The 16,342-nt window shown below is 34.8% G+C and overlaps 1 protein-coding gene across 3 annotated transcripts in view; it reads right to left on the bottom strand.

Moving 5' to 3' along the window:
- Window positions 1-1,706: 1,706 nt before the first annotated feature.
- CFAP43 (cilia and flagella associated protein 43) overlaps window positions 1,707-16,342 on the bottom strand; it is a 107,712-nt gene continuing 93,076 nt past the window's right edge. For all 3 annotated transcript variants that reach the window (XM_088019839.1, XM_088019838.1, XM_028098904.2), the window contains 9 exons: window positions 16,180-16,266; window positions 14,855-14,943; window positions 12,646-12,859; window positions 11,414-11,526; window positions 10,257-10,416; window positions 4,870-5,034; window positions 2,887-2,967; window positions 2,063-2,216; window positions 1,707-1,873 (listed from right to left, as the gene is read on the bottom strand). In XM_088019839.1, coding sequence (XP_087875965.1) covers window positions 1,707-1,873; window positions 2,063-2,216; window positions 2,887-2,967; window positions 4,870-5,034; window positions 10,257-10,416; window positions 11,414-11,526; window positions 12,646-12,859; window positions 14,855-14,943; window positions 16,180-16,266 — 1,230 coding nt within the window. The remainder of the gene's footprint in view (window positions 1,874-2,062; window positions 2,217-2,886; window positions 2,968-4,869; window positions 5,035-10,256; window positions 10,417-11,413; window positions 11,527-12,645; window positions 12,860-14,854; window positions 14,944-16,179; window positions 16,267-16,342) is intronic.

Here is a 16,342-nt window from a genome sequence, read left to right as displayed (position 1 = left end):
AGTGGCAGAGCCAAGATTTGAAACCAGGCAACCCAGCAAGAGAGCCCTACTAAGAACCATGCTATATTTGACCCAGTTAATTATATTACTACTTGATAATACAGATAATTTAAAGAACTATAAAAATATAATTGCTGTTAGTTCAGCAGAAGGTAAGAGGAATCAGTACCATGGACAATATCTAGAGTGGGTTGGGGTAGATGACCCATGTGCCCTTCAAAAGCCAACCCCCAAAACCAGAAGATGTCTCCTGTTGAAAGGCGCTGCTAGTAGAATATAGCTTGCAGACAGGAGATTCCTGCTAACCTCCACTCTATCTATGCCTCATAGCAAAAAGCTTGAATTATCAGAGTCACCCAGGGTAGCCACCAAGAAATAGAAATTAAATAGGGTGTTAAGATCTAGGAATCCATGGTGAAATTTGTGGCATTGACTATTAGCAAATGGAGCCTAATAAGGCAACTAACTAATCCTGGTCACCTTGAATTTATATCACCAGAAAAAATGGAGAGAAAAAAAGCCTAGTAGAACCATGATTGACTCAAACCAAGAGGACAAAGGACTTTGACAATCTCATCATAAGTACAAAGTATTTGTACTCTTCACACACTTCACCCTTGGGTCCAGCCTCCCACCCCCACAATCACCTTCTCAGAGATAATTGTGAAGGATCCGAGATGCAGGAAATGTTACCAGTGGGCACTTGTCTGCTGAATCAGCCATATAAACTACTTGAGGGGTCATTCTGGTACTAAGGAGGGCTATCAAAAGTGATGTTGGGCCTATTATTTCTCTTACATTCCCACCCAGCATTGATCAGTATATGGGTGATCAATTATGGTACTACCCTAGCAGTCTCTAGAAGATTTTAAATATCTTAAAGATTTTTTTAGAAGGTTTTATGATAATAGTTCTCTTGCTTTACCTACACCTATGCACATTAGATATGCTGTTGCAGATTACACTTAACATTTAATTCACAAATTTCAGAAGAATGAGACCATGACATTCCTTGCAGATTGTGGTCAAGGATCCCAATGGTATCATCTTGGAATGCAGCAGTCCACAGGCTATGGAAGGGGGAAGCAGTTTCCTGACCATTTAATCTTCTCATTATTTAGTTATCATCATCTATTTCAATGAATATGCAATGTAGAAGACTATGTTATGTTTATGCAGAAAAAAATACGTTGTACTTTTCAAATAGTTTAAGCCTTGGTAAAAGGAAACAGTTCACTTTGTTCTCATTGCTAGAGTTGGCAATAATCCTTAATGTTCTGAGACTTTTTTTTCTGATTATAGAAGAAATGCTTATTGAAGAAAACTTGGGAAATATAGAAAAATATAAAAATCATCCATTAACTCATAAGTTTTCTGGTAATTTTGTAAAATTAGAAATGCCAGGAGTGGCTAAGAGTTTTTTGTCTTTATGATAAAAATTAAGACTAAATGAGTAACTGAGTAAAATCATCTTGAATATTTTCAGTTCATTCTTGAACGAAAACAATTCATGATATTTTACACATTCATGCAAGACAAACATTTTTATAATGATTAAGATAGAAATTAAATAATTTGCTATTAAAAATATGCAACTAAGAAGAAGTTCTACTTAAATATCCTGATATGGGAGAAAAAGAAATCATTTTAATAAAGTGAAATTATTTTTTAAATGATTGATTGCCTTGTGTTTCCCACCAGCATTTTTATATTTGAACAAGAGCAGGAAATGTTTTCATCCTTAATCGTTCAACTTCAGCCTGCAGTATTGAAATCTGTTCAGCTTGTTGTTTTGCAATATTTGTTAACTTTTGTTGTTGCATCATGTTTTCATATCGTTCTTTGGCAATTTTTTCACAAGTCAGTTTAGACCCTACCCCAAAATTGAAGAAGAAAAGAATTAGTTGGATTATTATCTATATTTTCAAATATAGAAACAGCACTCAGAATCAGTTAAACATGTAGAAGAAATGCTGGTAGTTTTGTAACTATTGACCAGATTTCAGGAATAGTGATTACTTTTAAAGAAACCTACAGTTGAGTAAAGAAAAAATATTCTTACCCATTGCATTACAGATGTCTTTTCTCTCTGAGACAGCCACCAACTCTTCTCGTAAATTGCAGCTTAGAGTATAATTTGCTACATCTTTTTGATTGCTGTACCTTCGCAGTTTTTTTAGTAGTTTTTTGCAGTTTTCCACATTCTTTTTGTGGGTCTGAAATTTTTGTTCCCATGACACCCCACAAAAATAATTTTGAAAAAAAGCATTTTACAAAGACATTATTTTTTAAATTTAAATTCATTATTATCAAGATATCATCTTATCACCATATCCCTATTGCCTAACATAATGCCTGAATATAGTAGTTAACTAAATTGTTTAAAGATAGAATGGTATTTTAATATGACATGTTAGAAAAAATCTTATATATTCTCAAAAATGAGATTAAAAAAATTCATAGCCTTGAGATTACTTTGTTTCCATCTTATATATGCTATACAAGCTAAACTGATTAACTTGTATAGCATATATACATAACAAAACAAAATTTGTTAAGCAGTAATGAAAAAACAAAGGCTTTACAAAGCCCAAGAAAGACTATCAACACTTCTGTTACATAAATCACAACTTAATGTGAAATTGGAAATTCATGCACACTCAGATATCTCCCAAGCGGTTAATTCTAATATTAAAAGAAGTACTTCAGTCTACCACACTTGTTATGGTTGCAAAGACTCTATTCAGGGACCTCTAGATCCTGAATGTCAATAATGGACCACGATTTTATTAGGTTCTGTTTGAATTCATGACTTGGAACACTATGGCTTTGTTCAAATAATTCAAAACTGTTGGGATTATAATGATCAATACCTTTGAGACCTACCTTCTCTAAAACAGCAATGGTTTGCTCCATTATTCCAATTTGAATGGCAATCAGAGTCTCATAGTTTGGTTCATTTAGGTACTTGGAGAAGAAAAAGACCCCATAAAATATGTAAGAATATTTTACTCTATTCTTTCAATACTTTATAAAACACTCTTAGTTTTGAAAGTTACCATTTTCATCAAAATTATCTAAGATTGATTTGACTTTTGTGCCATGATATTTAATTGTATTTAGCTATTGATACATTCACTTGTATATTAATATTTACAAATGCCTAGAGTTTATTTTCTCATTCATTTATTCAACTCACCAAATATTTATTAAGTGTCTCATTTGAGCCCTATATTAATAGTGTTCCAGTTAAAGATACTAAGGGAGATACAAAGATAGATAACATGACTTTAGCTTTCAAAAAAAGAGCATGTAGATATGATTAGTTGCCAGAAAATAATGTACAGTGACATGCAAATTCAAAGGTTGTTTGGGAAAGGATGTGGTTTTTCTGGACTAGGGAAATCCAGAGGCTTTTTGAGCAGGTGGCATTTAAATTAGACCTTGAAAAATAGATTTGGGATGTGAAAAATGTGAGGAAAGATATTTCAGGTTGAAGAACCAGTAATGAGAAAAGGCACAGAAGTAAAATCCTAGAAAATATCAATCAGTTTGTTTTGAGAATACTAATGTATAAGAGGAACAGTGGGAATGAATTTGAAAAGTTAGGTTGAAGGATGCAGATCCTCCACCTAAAGATTTCATAATTCATTTGCCAGGTAAGAAGTTGCAGTTTAAAATGTTTGAGTGGAGTAGTAAGGTTATTAGAGCTGAACAGCAATATTAATCTAAAAGCAACATACAGTATAAATTAGATAAGAGAAAGCCCAAAGGTCAAGAGACCAGCTAGGAGATTTTTTTTAAAGTTTATTATTGTTATTATTTTATTATTATTATTATTATTTTATTATTTTTAGTAATCTCTACATCCAACATGAGGCTTGAACTTAATGACCTTGAGATCAAGAGTTGCATGCTATTCCAATTGAGCCAGCCAGGTGCCCCCCAGTTGGATTATTATACAATAGTCTAAATCATGGAAAAGAAAAACTGAGCCAGGCTAACGGCAGTGGGGATAAAGAAGGAGGGAATAAGTAGGTAAACTAGGCAAGACTTGGAAGACGGGAGAGGGGAATCAAAGATGACCACAACTATAAGCCCGAGTAAGTGGTTGAAAAGAACAGAAATAAGCATATTAAGAAGGGTTGCTGTTGGGAGGTGGGAATGTAGAAATAGAGCTTGAGGGAGATCAGGAACTGAGAACCTGGATTGGTCTTTTAGAAGTGATCACTGAAGTTAGAAAAATCGAGATCAGCAAAGGAGAGGGCATGGGAAGGAAACAGAGCAAAAGGCAGGATCATAAAGAATAGTTATATGTAAGAGTTAGGGGGCGCCTGGGTGGCACAGTCGGTTGAACATCTGACTCTTGATTTCGGCTCAGGTCGTGATCTCTAGGTGTGAGATTAAGCCCCGAGTGGAGCTCCCCACTCAGCGCAGAGTCTGCTTCAGACTCTCTCTCCCTCTGCCCCTCCCACTTGTGCTCTTTCTCTCCCTCTCAAATAAATAAATAAATCTTTTAAAAAAGGGGGGGGGGCTAGAAGCAAAAGAGAATTCAGTAAAAGAGGCAGAGTGGCCTGACATGTTGGAAGAAAAATAGCAGAAAACAGGGTTGAAAAAAGCCAGAGGAATGGGCAATTAAGATGGTCAAATGCTACTAACAGTTGAGTGATGGTGATGACTGGGAGACAGACCACTGGATTTGACGATTAGGAAATCATCAGAAGACAAAGAATTCACAGACACATCATGAAAAACTACTGGCTTAGAATGTGCTTGATATTACAGAGGTGTCTTATTAAATACTGTTTGAATTAATGAATACATTAATGAATGAAATTAAAATTACATAGTGGGGCAGGGAGAACTTACCTTTTGACGATCTCTTGAAAAAAACAGCATCTGAATATCCCAAGCCTTCTGATTTAGATCTTCCATTTCCATCTCCATTTTCTTATGTTCCCACTCAATCTGAAATATTCCTTTGTGGACATCTTTACTTTCCATCATGCTAGCAACTTTCTTTTGTCCTTGAGTCTTGAAAAAAAAAAGTACATTTTGATATTCATAGGACTCTACATACAGAATACAGAATATCTGAAGCTGAATGCTATTCTTAGAAAACACTTGGATCACAGAGGTAATTCTTTTTTTGGAAATTATTTTAATTAATTATTTTTTTGAGAGAGAAAGAGTGCATGCATGAGTGGGGGGGGGGACAGAGGGAGAGAGAGAGAGAGAGAGAGAGAGAGAGAATCTTAAGCAGGCTTCATGGCCAGTGTGGAGCCCCACGCAAAGCTGGATTTCACGACCCTGAGCCGAAATCAAGAGTCAGACACCCAGGCACCCCTCTATCTTCCTTTTAAAAATGTAGTAGACATTAAAAAATTACTGATCACTAATAAGCTGATAGGTACTAAACAGAAAGGATTAAAAAATATATATAAACAGCATAGCCAATTTACTTTATATGTCAGTAATTAGGCAGGAACGCTTTTTGCCATCACCAGTCTACCAGGCTGTATGCATTTGTACCCCTACTCTCTACCCTGCTTCCTGACACTATAGACAAAGGACTGTAGTTCAGTGCAGCCAGGCACAACAGTATCTATTGGTAGCTAGTGGAAAAGCAAAAAAATAAATAAATAAAAAATAAAATTGAGTGGGTTAAATATATTTAAACACCTAGATGTTTTGCACTTGACTTCAAATTGCCTACATGAAGTTCAGGAATATTTTCATGAAGTTGTTCTCCCAGATTGCTAACAGTGAAACTCATGTCTCTAAAATAAATTTGTATGAGTTCCATCAGTTAACATTTTACATCTTTCTTCTTAAAAAACAGCTTTTTGAAGTTCATGCCATTATATTATACCATACCTTTTTTAAAGTTACCTCTTTTTTAAAAATTATTTTCCATCATGCTATTCTTTTTAAAAATTATTTTCATCTTCTGATCACTGCTTGGTCTCTCAATTCCTTGAATTTCTCACTTTCAATGATCTCTTCTCCATCTCACTCAGACACTCAAATCCCACAATTATACCCTTGATCTTGTTGTATGTAACAGCTCCAAAATCTTAAGTTCAAGCATTTTTCTAGGTTAGTGTTTCTCAAATGTTGGAGATATTGCCTTCCCATCGGAAATTAAGATTATGTTTGCAGAAATTTTTGGCTGACACAACTGGAGGGAGGTGTTGCTACTGGCATCTAGAGGGTAGATGCCAGGGATGCCACTAAACTTTATGCAATACACAGGACATAATCATCTGGCCCAAAATGTCAGTAGTGCCAAGGTTAAAAAACACTGCTGTAGAGCTAGCACATCTCCTTTCTGTTCTCCTTTCAGTCAACTTTTTTTTCTAAGATTTATTTATAGTCACCATCTCTACAACCTCACTTCATATTATTTCTTCAGTCACAGCCAATTGACTTTCTGCTCCAACTTTCCACTGAGACTGCTCTTGTCAAGTAACTGACAATAGTGCATGAGTCCCTTGTCCTTGGAGACATTTTTCTCATGGTTTTCAGGTTTCCTCCTTCATTGGCAACTCCTTCTCTGCTAGATTTATCAGAGTTGGACTTTGGGCACTGGCCAAAGTCCCATTCCTAGATGGTCTCAAGCATGCTCATGGCTTAAATTATCCATATGTAAATATCTATATGTAATAATCCATATATAATAATCCATATGTAGTTATCTGTATGTGATCTATATATAGAATACTTCTAAATTTATATCTCAGCTCTAAATTCTGTCCAGTTGATATTTCCATTGGAATGGTTTTTTAAAAAATTTATTTATTCATTTGAGAGAGAGGAAGGGAGAGAGAGAGCATGCACAGGAGTGGGGAGGGACAGAGGGAAAGGGAGAGAGAGAATCTCCAGCAGACTCCCCGCTGAGCAAGAAGCCATTTGTGGGGTTTGATCCCATGACCCTGAGATCATGACCTGAGCCTAAATCAAGAACTCAAGCCACCCAGGTGCCCCTCCGTTGGAATGTTTTATGTGCATCTCAAATTGAACAAAGTCCAAAACTCTTCGTTTTATGTCCCAGCCAAAGCTACATGTCTATAGTTGTTCTCATGTCAGTTAATGACACTATCATCTACTCAGTTGCTCAAAAGCCAACACTTTAGGATTTATTCTTGATCCTTCTCTTTACCATTCACTTTGAATCCATCAGCAGTTTTGATAATGATTTTTGCACTTAGACTAACAACAAAATATGAAGGAGAATTTAAGATACTCTGAGAAAATAAAGCTGATGGAGTTCCTCATTAGTAGACCTGCTGTACCAGAAATGCTAAAGGGAGTCCTTCAATCTGAAGTCAAAAGGCACTAGACAGTAACTCAAAGTCATAAGAAGAAATTAAAAAAAAAAAAACAACACTAAAAATAAAATGCAACTACATAGTAGATATAAAAGTCAGTATTGTTGTATTTTTTGTTTGTAAGTACTCTTTTTTCCTCTATGATATAAAAGAAAAATGCACCAAACAGTAATTATAAATCTATGTTAATGGACACATAATGCATAAAGATGTAATTTGTGACAATAACAACAGAAAAGGGGAGGAACAGAATTGTACTGGAGTAGAGTTTTATATACTAGTGAAACTAAGTTGGTGCTAATTTGAATTAGTTTGTTATAAAACTAAGATGTCAATTGTAATTCTTATGGTAACCACTAAGAAAACAACTAAAATGTATATAGAAAAGTAAAAGACAAGGGGATCAAAATGGTACTCTGCAAAAAAATCAACTATATATAAAACAAGGCAATAATGGAGGGATTGAGGAACCAGAAAATATGATAGAAAACAAATAACAAAATGGTAAAGTCCCCCCCCCTTTTTTCCACTAACAATTACTTTAAATGTAAATGGATTAAACTCTATAGGTAAAAGGCAGAGATAGGCACAATGGATTAAAAAAATGATCCAATGATTTTCTGTCTAGAAGAAATTCACTTTAGATTCAGTGAAACAAATAGCTTGAAAGTGAAAGGATGGAAAGATACCATCTGTGCAAATTGTAATCAAAAGACAGCTGGGGTGGCTATACTAATATCACATAAGCACGTTGTTTGCTGATAAGAAGCCAACACTTCAAGAAGATATAGCAATTATAAACACATATGCACTAAAATCAGAGCCCCCAAATATATGAAGCAAAACCCAATAGAATTGAAGGAGAAATAGTTCCATAATAGTAATTGGAGATTTCACCATCCCACTTTCAATAATGAATAGAACAAGTATACAGAAGATCAATAATGAAATAGAGGATTTGAACACTATAAACTAATTAGGCCTAAGAGACATATACAGTACACACCACTCAATAATAGCAGAATACACATTCTTTGCAATTGCAAATGGAACATTCTCAAGTATAGATCATATATAGGTCATAAAATGAATCCTAATAAATTTTAGAAGATTGAAATCATACAATCATACATACATGTTCTGACCACAAGGTAATGAAACTAGAAATCAGTAACAGAAGGAAAAGTGGAATATTCACAAATAGGTAGAAATTAAATGACACATTTTAAAATAATAGGTCCAAGAAGAAATCACAAAGGATACTAGAAAATACTTTGAAATGAATGAAAGTAAAAACATAACATACCAAAACTTATGAGATACATCTAAACCAGTATTCATAGGGAAACTTATAGCTATAAGCACCTAAAATCAAGGACATTACTACTAACCTTATAGAATTTAATAAGATCATAAGAGAATACTATAACAATTGTATGCCGACAAATTAGATAAACCTAAATGGAATAGAAAAATATTTTATAAACACACAAACTACAAAAACTAACTCAAAGAGTAACAGAAAATCTGAATAAACCTATACTAACTAAATATTGAATCAGAATTAAAAAACCTCCCAACAAAATAAAAAGCCCAAGACCAGAAGTCTTCACTGGTGAATTCTGCCAAATATTCAAAGAAGAATTAATACCAATCCTTCTCAAACTCCTTAAAAAAATAGAAGAGGAGGGAATACTTCCCAACTCATTCTACAAGACCAGCATTACCCTGATACCAAAGCCAGACAAGGACACCCCAAGAGAAGAAAATTACAGGCCCATATCCCTGATGAAAATAGATGCATAAGTCCTCAATAAAATATTAGCAAACCAAATTCAACAGTATGTTAAAAGGATTGTATACTCATACACACACTCCTAGCCATATATTCAAACTTCTGAAAACCAAGATAAAGAGAAAAGCCCAAAGGCAGACATATTACATTAGAAGGAACAAAGATTTAAAAATACATAGTAGACTTCTTCTCAGAAGCTCTGTAAGTCAGAAGAAAATGAACACCCTTAAAGTCAAAAGGATGAGGAAAAGAGAAAAAATCTTCCAATCCAGGGAACCTACCAAACTATCAACAATGAAGGTGAATCAAAGACAATTTCAGACAAAACTTAGAGAATTCAATACAGGCAAACTTGCAATTCAGTTAAAAGAAGTTCTTTAAGTAGAAGATATATGGTATAAGACAGACACTTTAATCCCTACAAAGATGATTTCTTGAAATAGTGAAAATGAAAGGAAATAGAAAATGCTTTCTTCTTACTTTTCATCACTCTAAAAGATAATTATCTAAAGCAAAATGATGGCAGTGTTTTGTGGGTTTGGAGTATTTGTAAAAGTAAAATGTATGGCAACATTAGCACATAATTCCCAAATAGTACAAAATTCCCAAATATTTGGAAATTAAATAACACTTCTAAATAGCCCATGAGTCAAAAAGAAGTTACATGGGAAATTAGAAAATATTTTAAATGGAAAGAAAATGAAAAGACAAAATATCAAGATTTGCATAATACTGCTAAAATCATGCTTAGAGACAAATTATAACATTAAATGCTTATATTAGAAAATAAGCAAGGTCTGAAATCAGTGATCTAATCTTATCTAAAATTATCATTAGGTGAGTAGACTGAGCTTAACAAAATGAAGGCATATTAGAATGAACATTTAACTTTGTAGTGCTGGACTTCTTATAACTTAGAATCATCTGGGAGGCTTTTAAAAAATACCATGCCTCGGGGTGGGGCCTGGAAACATTTGTGAAGTTCTTCAGGTGATTCTAAAGTACAGCCAGAGTTAGGAACCACTGATTTAACCGAATGAAAATGATTTATCATGGAAATGGGAGCATAATGAACAAATTTGGTACAGCAGGTTATTCTGTTGGCTTTCTTCTTAAAAAATGATAATTACCCGAATCACAGAATTCAAGTCTTCAATTATGTTTTTGTTGATGAGAATTGCATCAGGATACTCCAGCAATAACTGAAAATTTTCCAGCTCCACTTGTCCTTGTTTAAGGAGAATTTGGATTGTCAAATTCAACTGGAACCTCACTTTCTCTTCCTGCAATCTATATTGAGAAGACTTCAAAGTAAGTAGTTGTAATATACTTATATTTCAAATTTCACCTATTATCTGAGAACATAAAATTCAAACTCAATTTTCAACTTGAATTTCAAACTTAAGCTGAAGGAAAACCTGCTGAGATTAATGCAGAACATCTTTTCCTGATGATGAGCTTCCTTGGAGGTCTTTATGATACATCCTCTTGTTGATATGGAATTACACTTGGGCTGCTCAAAGAATGGCATGGACAGAAATGCAGTCACAAAGTTTTACTTTATGATTAAGAAAAGATTAATATAATTTTGGTTATAAGTGGAAAAAAACTGAGATGCTACCAAATAACACATCTTTTAAAGTTCTGACTTTATGTATTAACTTCTGATATTTTATTAACAATGTTTAATCTGTATGCTACTTATATCTATTTCTGGCTAAGTCCCATTCCTCCTTAGAGCCTAGATCTAGGGTGATGTATCATGATGAATTTGGGAACACCAGAGAAGCATTTATCAAAGTGGCTGCGAATATGGAAAAAGTGAATCAAGGACTTAGAACAGTATCCCAACCACTCAGCAAAATACAATCTCTCTTAAAGAAAAAGATATTAGCTGGTTAGTTGTCTACATGTGAATTCCTTGGATATCTACCTAATTTTCCAGAGTTTGCTTGTGTGGCTTGAGCCCAAAGGTGCTGACTAGCAGGAACAAATTCTTTGTACTGTATTTATGTGGAAGGAGCAGGTTAAAAAATAGAAAGGTTTTACCAAAACTTGCCTATTTCTAATAAGAGCAATGGAACCTGTAGGTAAGTTCCATTCTGAAGTAAGGTCTTTGGTAACAAAATGCACTTTTTCAAGGAGAATTTATAAAGCCCAGCAAGAGAGACCAGTCTGTGCCGCCTGTAAACCAGCCAGTAAGATTTCTCCCCCCATGACAACACAATCTAACTTAGCCCTAGCTTAGACTCTGTGTAAATGAACATGGATGAAAAGTTGAAATTACATCATGAGTTCATGGAACACTTTTTCAATTTCCTGTTTCAACTTATCATCATCCTCTGTTCTCCTCCGCAGAAAAGCCATCATTTCCATTAAGCCGGCTGCTTTTTGCTTTACCTGAAGGAACCAAACCACAAACATCTTAGAGCATGTAGGGCTTTAGAAATAAAAGCAAACTAATTTTAAAGAACTTTAGAAAACATAGATGTTTCACTTAGTTACAAAGCCTTATTAACAAGCCCATTTTTCTAGATTTATAAAAATTTAAAGCCCTGCCATGATGTTATATAAGACACCTAAAACTTACATGGTACATTCCATGAATATTTTGAAAAATATTAAAGTTGCTTCTCACTAAAAATCAAATATGCAATAAACTGTAATTTTCCTTATATATATATCTTATTTTAAAATTTGTTCTCGTCATCTCAGATAAAATGATAAAATCATAGATTCCTCAGCAAAAATATGCCAGTCTGATTTTGTGGCACTGAATTTAGGGAATTATGGGGAGGGGAGGCAGAAGGTGGTCAAGAAACAGCAAAAGGAAGGAATCTTTTCTCAATTAATACATTCTCAAATTGCTACCTTTGCCACATTAAAAAAATAGTCTAGCAAATATAAAGTAGGTTCTAGTGAAATATAATTCTAATCTATGCAAAAAGGGTTGAGGACAACTCCAGACCGGGGCAGAGAGAAAGGAAGTTGTGTCTACGACAGTGCTGCCCAAGAGAAATACAATGTGAGCCATTAATGAGAGCCACATATTTAACTTTCAATTTTGCAGGAACCACATTATAAAATGTGAAATGAAACAGGTGAAATTAATTTCACCAATATATTTTATTTAATACAATATATCCCAAACATCATTTCAACTGTAATGAATATAAAAAAAATTGAGACATTTTCCCTTCCTTTTTCATGCTACTTACAACATGTCTCAATCAGGACTGGCCACATTATTTCAAGTAAACAATAACCACATGTGGCTAGGGGCCACCATTTTGGACAGCATGGGCTTAGAAGTATAGACCTATGCTTAGCCCTCAATGCCATTAAGGTTAATATTATCTCATCATTATTATTACTAATGTTACTAACTACTACCTTAGCAGGAAAACCTAAATAGCATTTCTGGAAGCACTGGTCACTATAAACTATATATTTGATATTAGTACACTAAGTGAAATGAAATTAAATTGAAATGGAATAAAATAAAATGTTATTATATACTTTCTGTTCATTTTCCACTTTTGCTCGTCTGGTCATGCAGAAATGATCCCAGACCGAGGGATCCAAGCCTTCTGGCATGTTACTAATATTGTCCAAGTCATCCATGGCTTTCATTAACTGGACAAAGCCATCCTTATTCAATTTCCCAGATTCTGGTCGCTCTCCAAAAGGCACAATATTGGCGGTATCTGAGTCCATTTTCTGTTTGTGAATCCTGGTATTGCCAAGAAAAACCCATCAACCTTTCACATTCTCACACACAAGAAATCAATGTTAAATTATACAACCCTTAGCATCAGTACAACATTGCATGACACTTTCTTTTGGCAAGTGGAGGCTGGTGGGTGGATTATTCCAAAGAGAAAAGCACCCATTTTGACCTTCTTCCATACTCCCTGGATGCCCAGGCGTGACCTTGGCTGGCCTACTGATGTCCCTAACTGTTGTCAGCACTGGCAGCTTTACCTGTACTAAAGTCTCCCTTCTGTGTATTTTAAGCAGGCAAGTAAATGCCCAAGAGGAGTATGGCTATTCCCTGGTTATGTCCCACATATCCTCTGCCAGTATCCTTTTTACAAATGAGTAGCCTGGAATATTTCTGATATAAACTGAACTGGAGAAGCACCTTTCAAAATCTACATTAATGGATTAGTTCTGTTTCCCTGGGCTGTGGCTGGGAAGGGAAGAAAGGTACAAAGATTTGTACCAGACACTATCTAGATGCTTTACAATACGCTGTGAAGTTACTATTGCTATCCTCTTTCTCTAGATGAAGAAAGTCTGAGAGAAGCTACTGGTCCAAGACCACAGGTCTGATAGATGGTAGAGTTAGGATTTAAAGCTAATTCTGTTTGACATGAAGGCTTATGCTCTTTCCACTGCTGCCTCCCCCAATGTGTGGAAGGTGTTGCTTCTTTCTTCACAAGACTTATTATGACTCACTCCTTTAAAAATAGGGAAACCAAGATATGAGGCATGTTCTAGGCTGAATTTCCTGGGTTGTGTGTAACCTGTTAAAAGTGAGAGAATGAGTTTGTATCTCAAATATGTGCCTATACAGTTGTAACAAATTCCATGATTTCTAGCTTACCTTTGATTGAAAATTATGGAAATCTGAGTATGAAAAATTTAGAAATCTGTGAAATGAATTCTAATGCTACTCTCAGTATAAAACCCTGATTATTTTCGAACCATTTTTGATAATGGTTATTTTCAATCATTTATACTGGCATTTTCCAAACTTTGTCTTGAACACAATCATATGAGATGCTCTGACTGGCCAAATAAGTTTGGAAAATACTGGTTACTCTAATTTTTTTTTTTTTTTTTTTTAGAGAGAGCATGCACGTGCATATGAGTGGGGGGAGGGGAGAGGTAGAGGGAGAGGGAGAAACAGAATCTTTTTTTTTTATGATTTTATTTACCTGACAGAGAGACAGCTAGAGAGGGAACACAAGCAGGGGGAGTGGGAGAGGAAGAAGCAGACTCCCCCTGAGCAGGGAGCCCGACGTGGGGTTCGATCCCCTGACCCTGGGGTCATGACCTGAGCCGAAGGCAGACGCTTAACTACTGAGCCACCGAGGCGCCCCAAGAGAGGGAATCTTAAGCAGGCTCTACGCTCAGTGCTGAACCTGACTTGGGGCTCAATCACCCGACCCTGAGATCATGACCTGGGCCGAAATCAAGAGTCGGACGCTTAACCGACGGAGCCATCTAGGCACCCCTCTATTTTTTATACCAAAGGCCTAAAACAGGTTCTGAGAAGTTCTTTAATAAACTGTTTAACTTTTTCTTTTAACCCAGGATTTTCCCAAACATATGTTGTTCTGAAAGCCTTTTACGTGTAATTCCAATTCATACAACAAGGGCCTCATATTCGCTAGAACACATCTTGGGAAAAATTATAGATCCGTATACTACCACTATCTTAAGAGGAACTACTTTCATAGGACTATGCTAGCACAATGCTTGCTTAGATACTTAACTTTTTAAATAACGAAATCATTTTTCTTCATTGCTTACCTTAAGATGTAAGAATAATCTAAAAAAAACCCTGAGTTATGATAAAGACACTTGAACATTTTCACATAAAAGATGTTACACTGAATATTTCTATCAAGCTGGGATTGAAAAAGCTGAAATCTAACAACACTCCTCTTCATTTATGACCTTTTTTTCTCAGAAAAATGATAGCAAAGGAGAAACAAACCTTGGTCGGCGCTTAAAAAGTTTGTAGAGTATATCCACCTGATGACTGGGAATTTCAGAAAATTCTTTTCTAAAGCTGCGATCCAGAACCTAAGGACAGAGATATTACTGCTTGATTGCAACTTTTTTCAGAAGCCCTTTTTTTGTTGACAATATTTTTCAAAATATAGGGTTGAATTACTTTGATTTTAAAAATCCATGAAAATTTGGTTTATAAAGTAGACTTATTTGAGGGTGACACTTGCTATGCAAGAATTTCTCAAAGATTTAATTCGAATAGGAAGTACCTCTGTGAATTACAAATGTTATTTCATATAAGGTTCTAGAAATCATTCAGAACTGAAATTTTCACAAAATAATATTTACCAGTAAAATATGCAAGGTATTCTATTTTATTCTGTTCTTTATGTTTTTTCTATCCTATTCTTTTCCTTTATAAAACTACTGGTCATACATATGATCCAATAATTCCACTACTGGGTATTTACCCAAAGAATATGAAAACACTAATTCAAAAAGATATATGCACCCCTATGTTTACTGCAGCATTATTTACAATAGCCAAAGTTTGGAAGCAACACAAGAGCCCATCAATAGATGGATGGATAAATATTATATATATATTATGGAAGAATGAAATCTTGTCATTTGCAACAACATGGATAGACCTAGAGGGTATAATGTTAGGTGAAGTAGGTTAGTCAGAGAAAGACAAATACCACAAAAATTCACTTATAAATGGAATTTAAGAAACAAAACAGATGAACAAAGAGAAAAAGAGATACACAAAAAACCATACTCTTAACTATAGAGAACAAACTGATGGTTACTACAGGGGAGGTGGAGTGGGGGTATTAGGTGAAATAGGTGATAGGGATAAAGAATACACTTATCATGGTCTATACATAATATATAGAACCGAGTAAGATATAGAATTGTTGAATCATTATATTGTACATCTGAAACTAATATAATACTATACATTAATTATACTGGAATTAAATTAAAAAAATTGTGGTCATAGCCTACTAAATTGATTTCATGACCAACTAGTGGGGACTGCAACTTAAAGTTTGAGAAGCCCTAAGATCTAGGTGCTCTCTCTTTTTTTGTACAAGAGAAATTTAAACCAGAGAAGTTACAAAAATTTATTTTACACAGTGGTTATCAGAAATATACAATGGCTCAGAATGAAGTTCACTGATAACTGAGAATTGTAGCAGGAGAAAAATCTATGAGGAAATTAAATTATATCCTTTTAAATCTTCCCCAAATCTAAGCAGCAACTCAATTGCATTGGTGAGTGGATAAGACAATAGCTCTCACTTTGTCTTCTGCCAACAAGTTGTCATAGTGTTCCTTGTACACGTCAAGGTCTTCTCTGGCTTTCTGGATGGCCTCTGAAGTCTGGTTCTATAATAACATCAAGAATAGACAATTGAAACTGAGTTTTTTCAGGATAAACAAACATATTGGGGATACTAAAAAT

Source organism: Eumetopias jubatus, unplaced genomic scaffold, assembly GCF_037043125.1.
Source record: "Eumetopias jubatus isolate StellerSeaLion01/CBP00866 unplaced genomic scaffold, mEumJub1_p1.0 scaffold_17, whole genome shotgun sequence".
Lineage (NCBI taxonomy): Eukaryota > Metazoa > Chordata > Mammalia > Carnivora > Otariidae > Eumetopias > Eumetopias jubatus.
The sequence above is the reverse complement of the archived record's forward strand: the minus strand, read 5'-3'. Positions and strand labels throughout refer to the sequence as shown.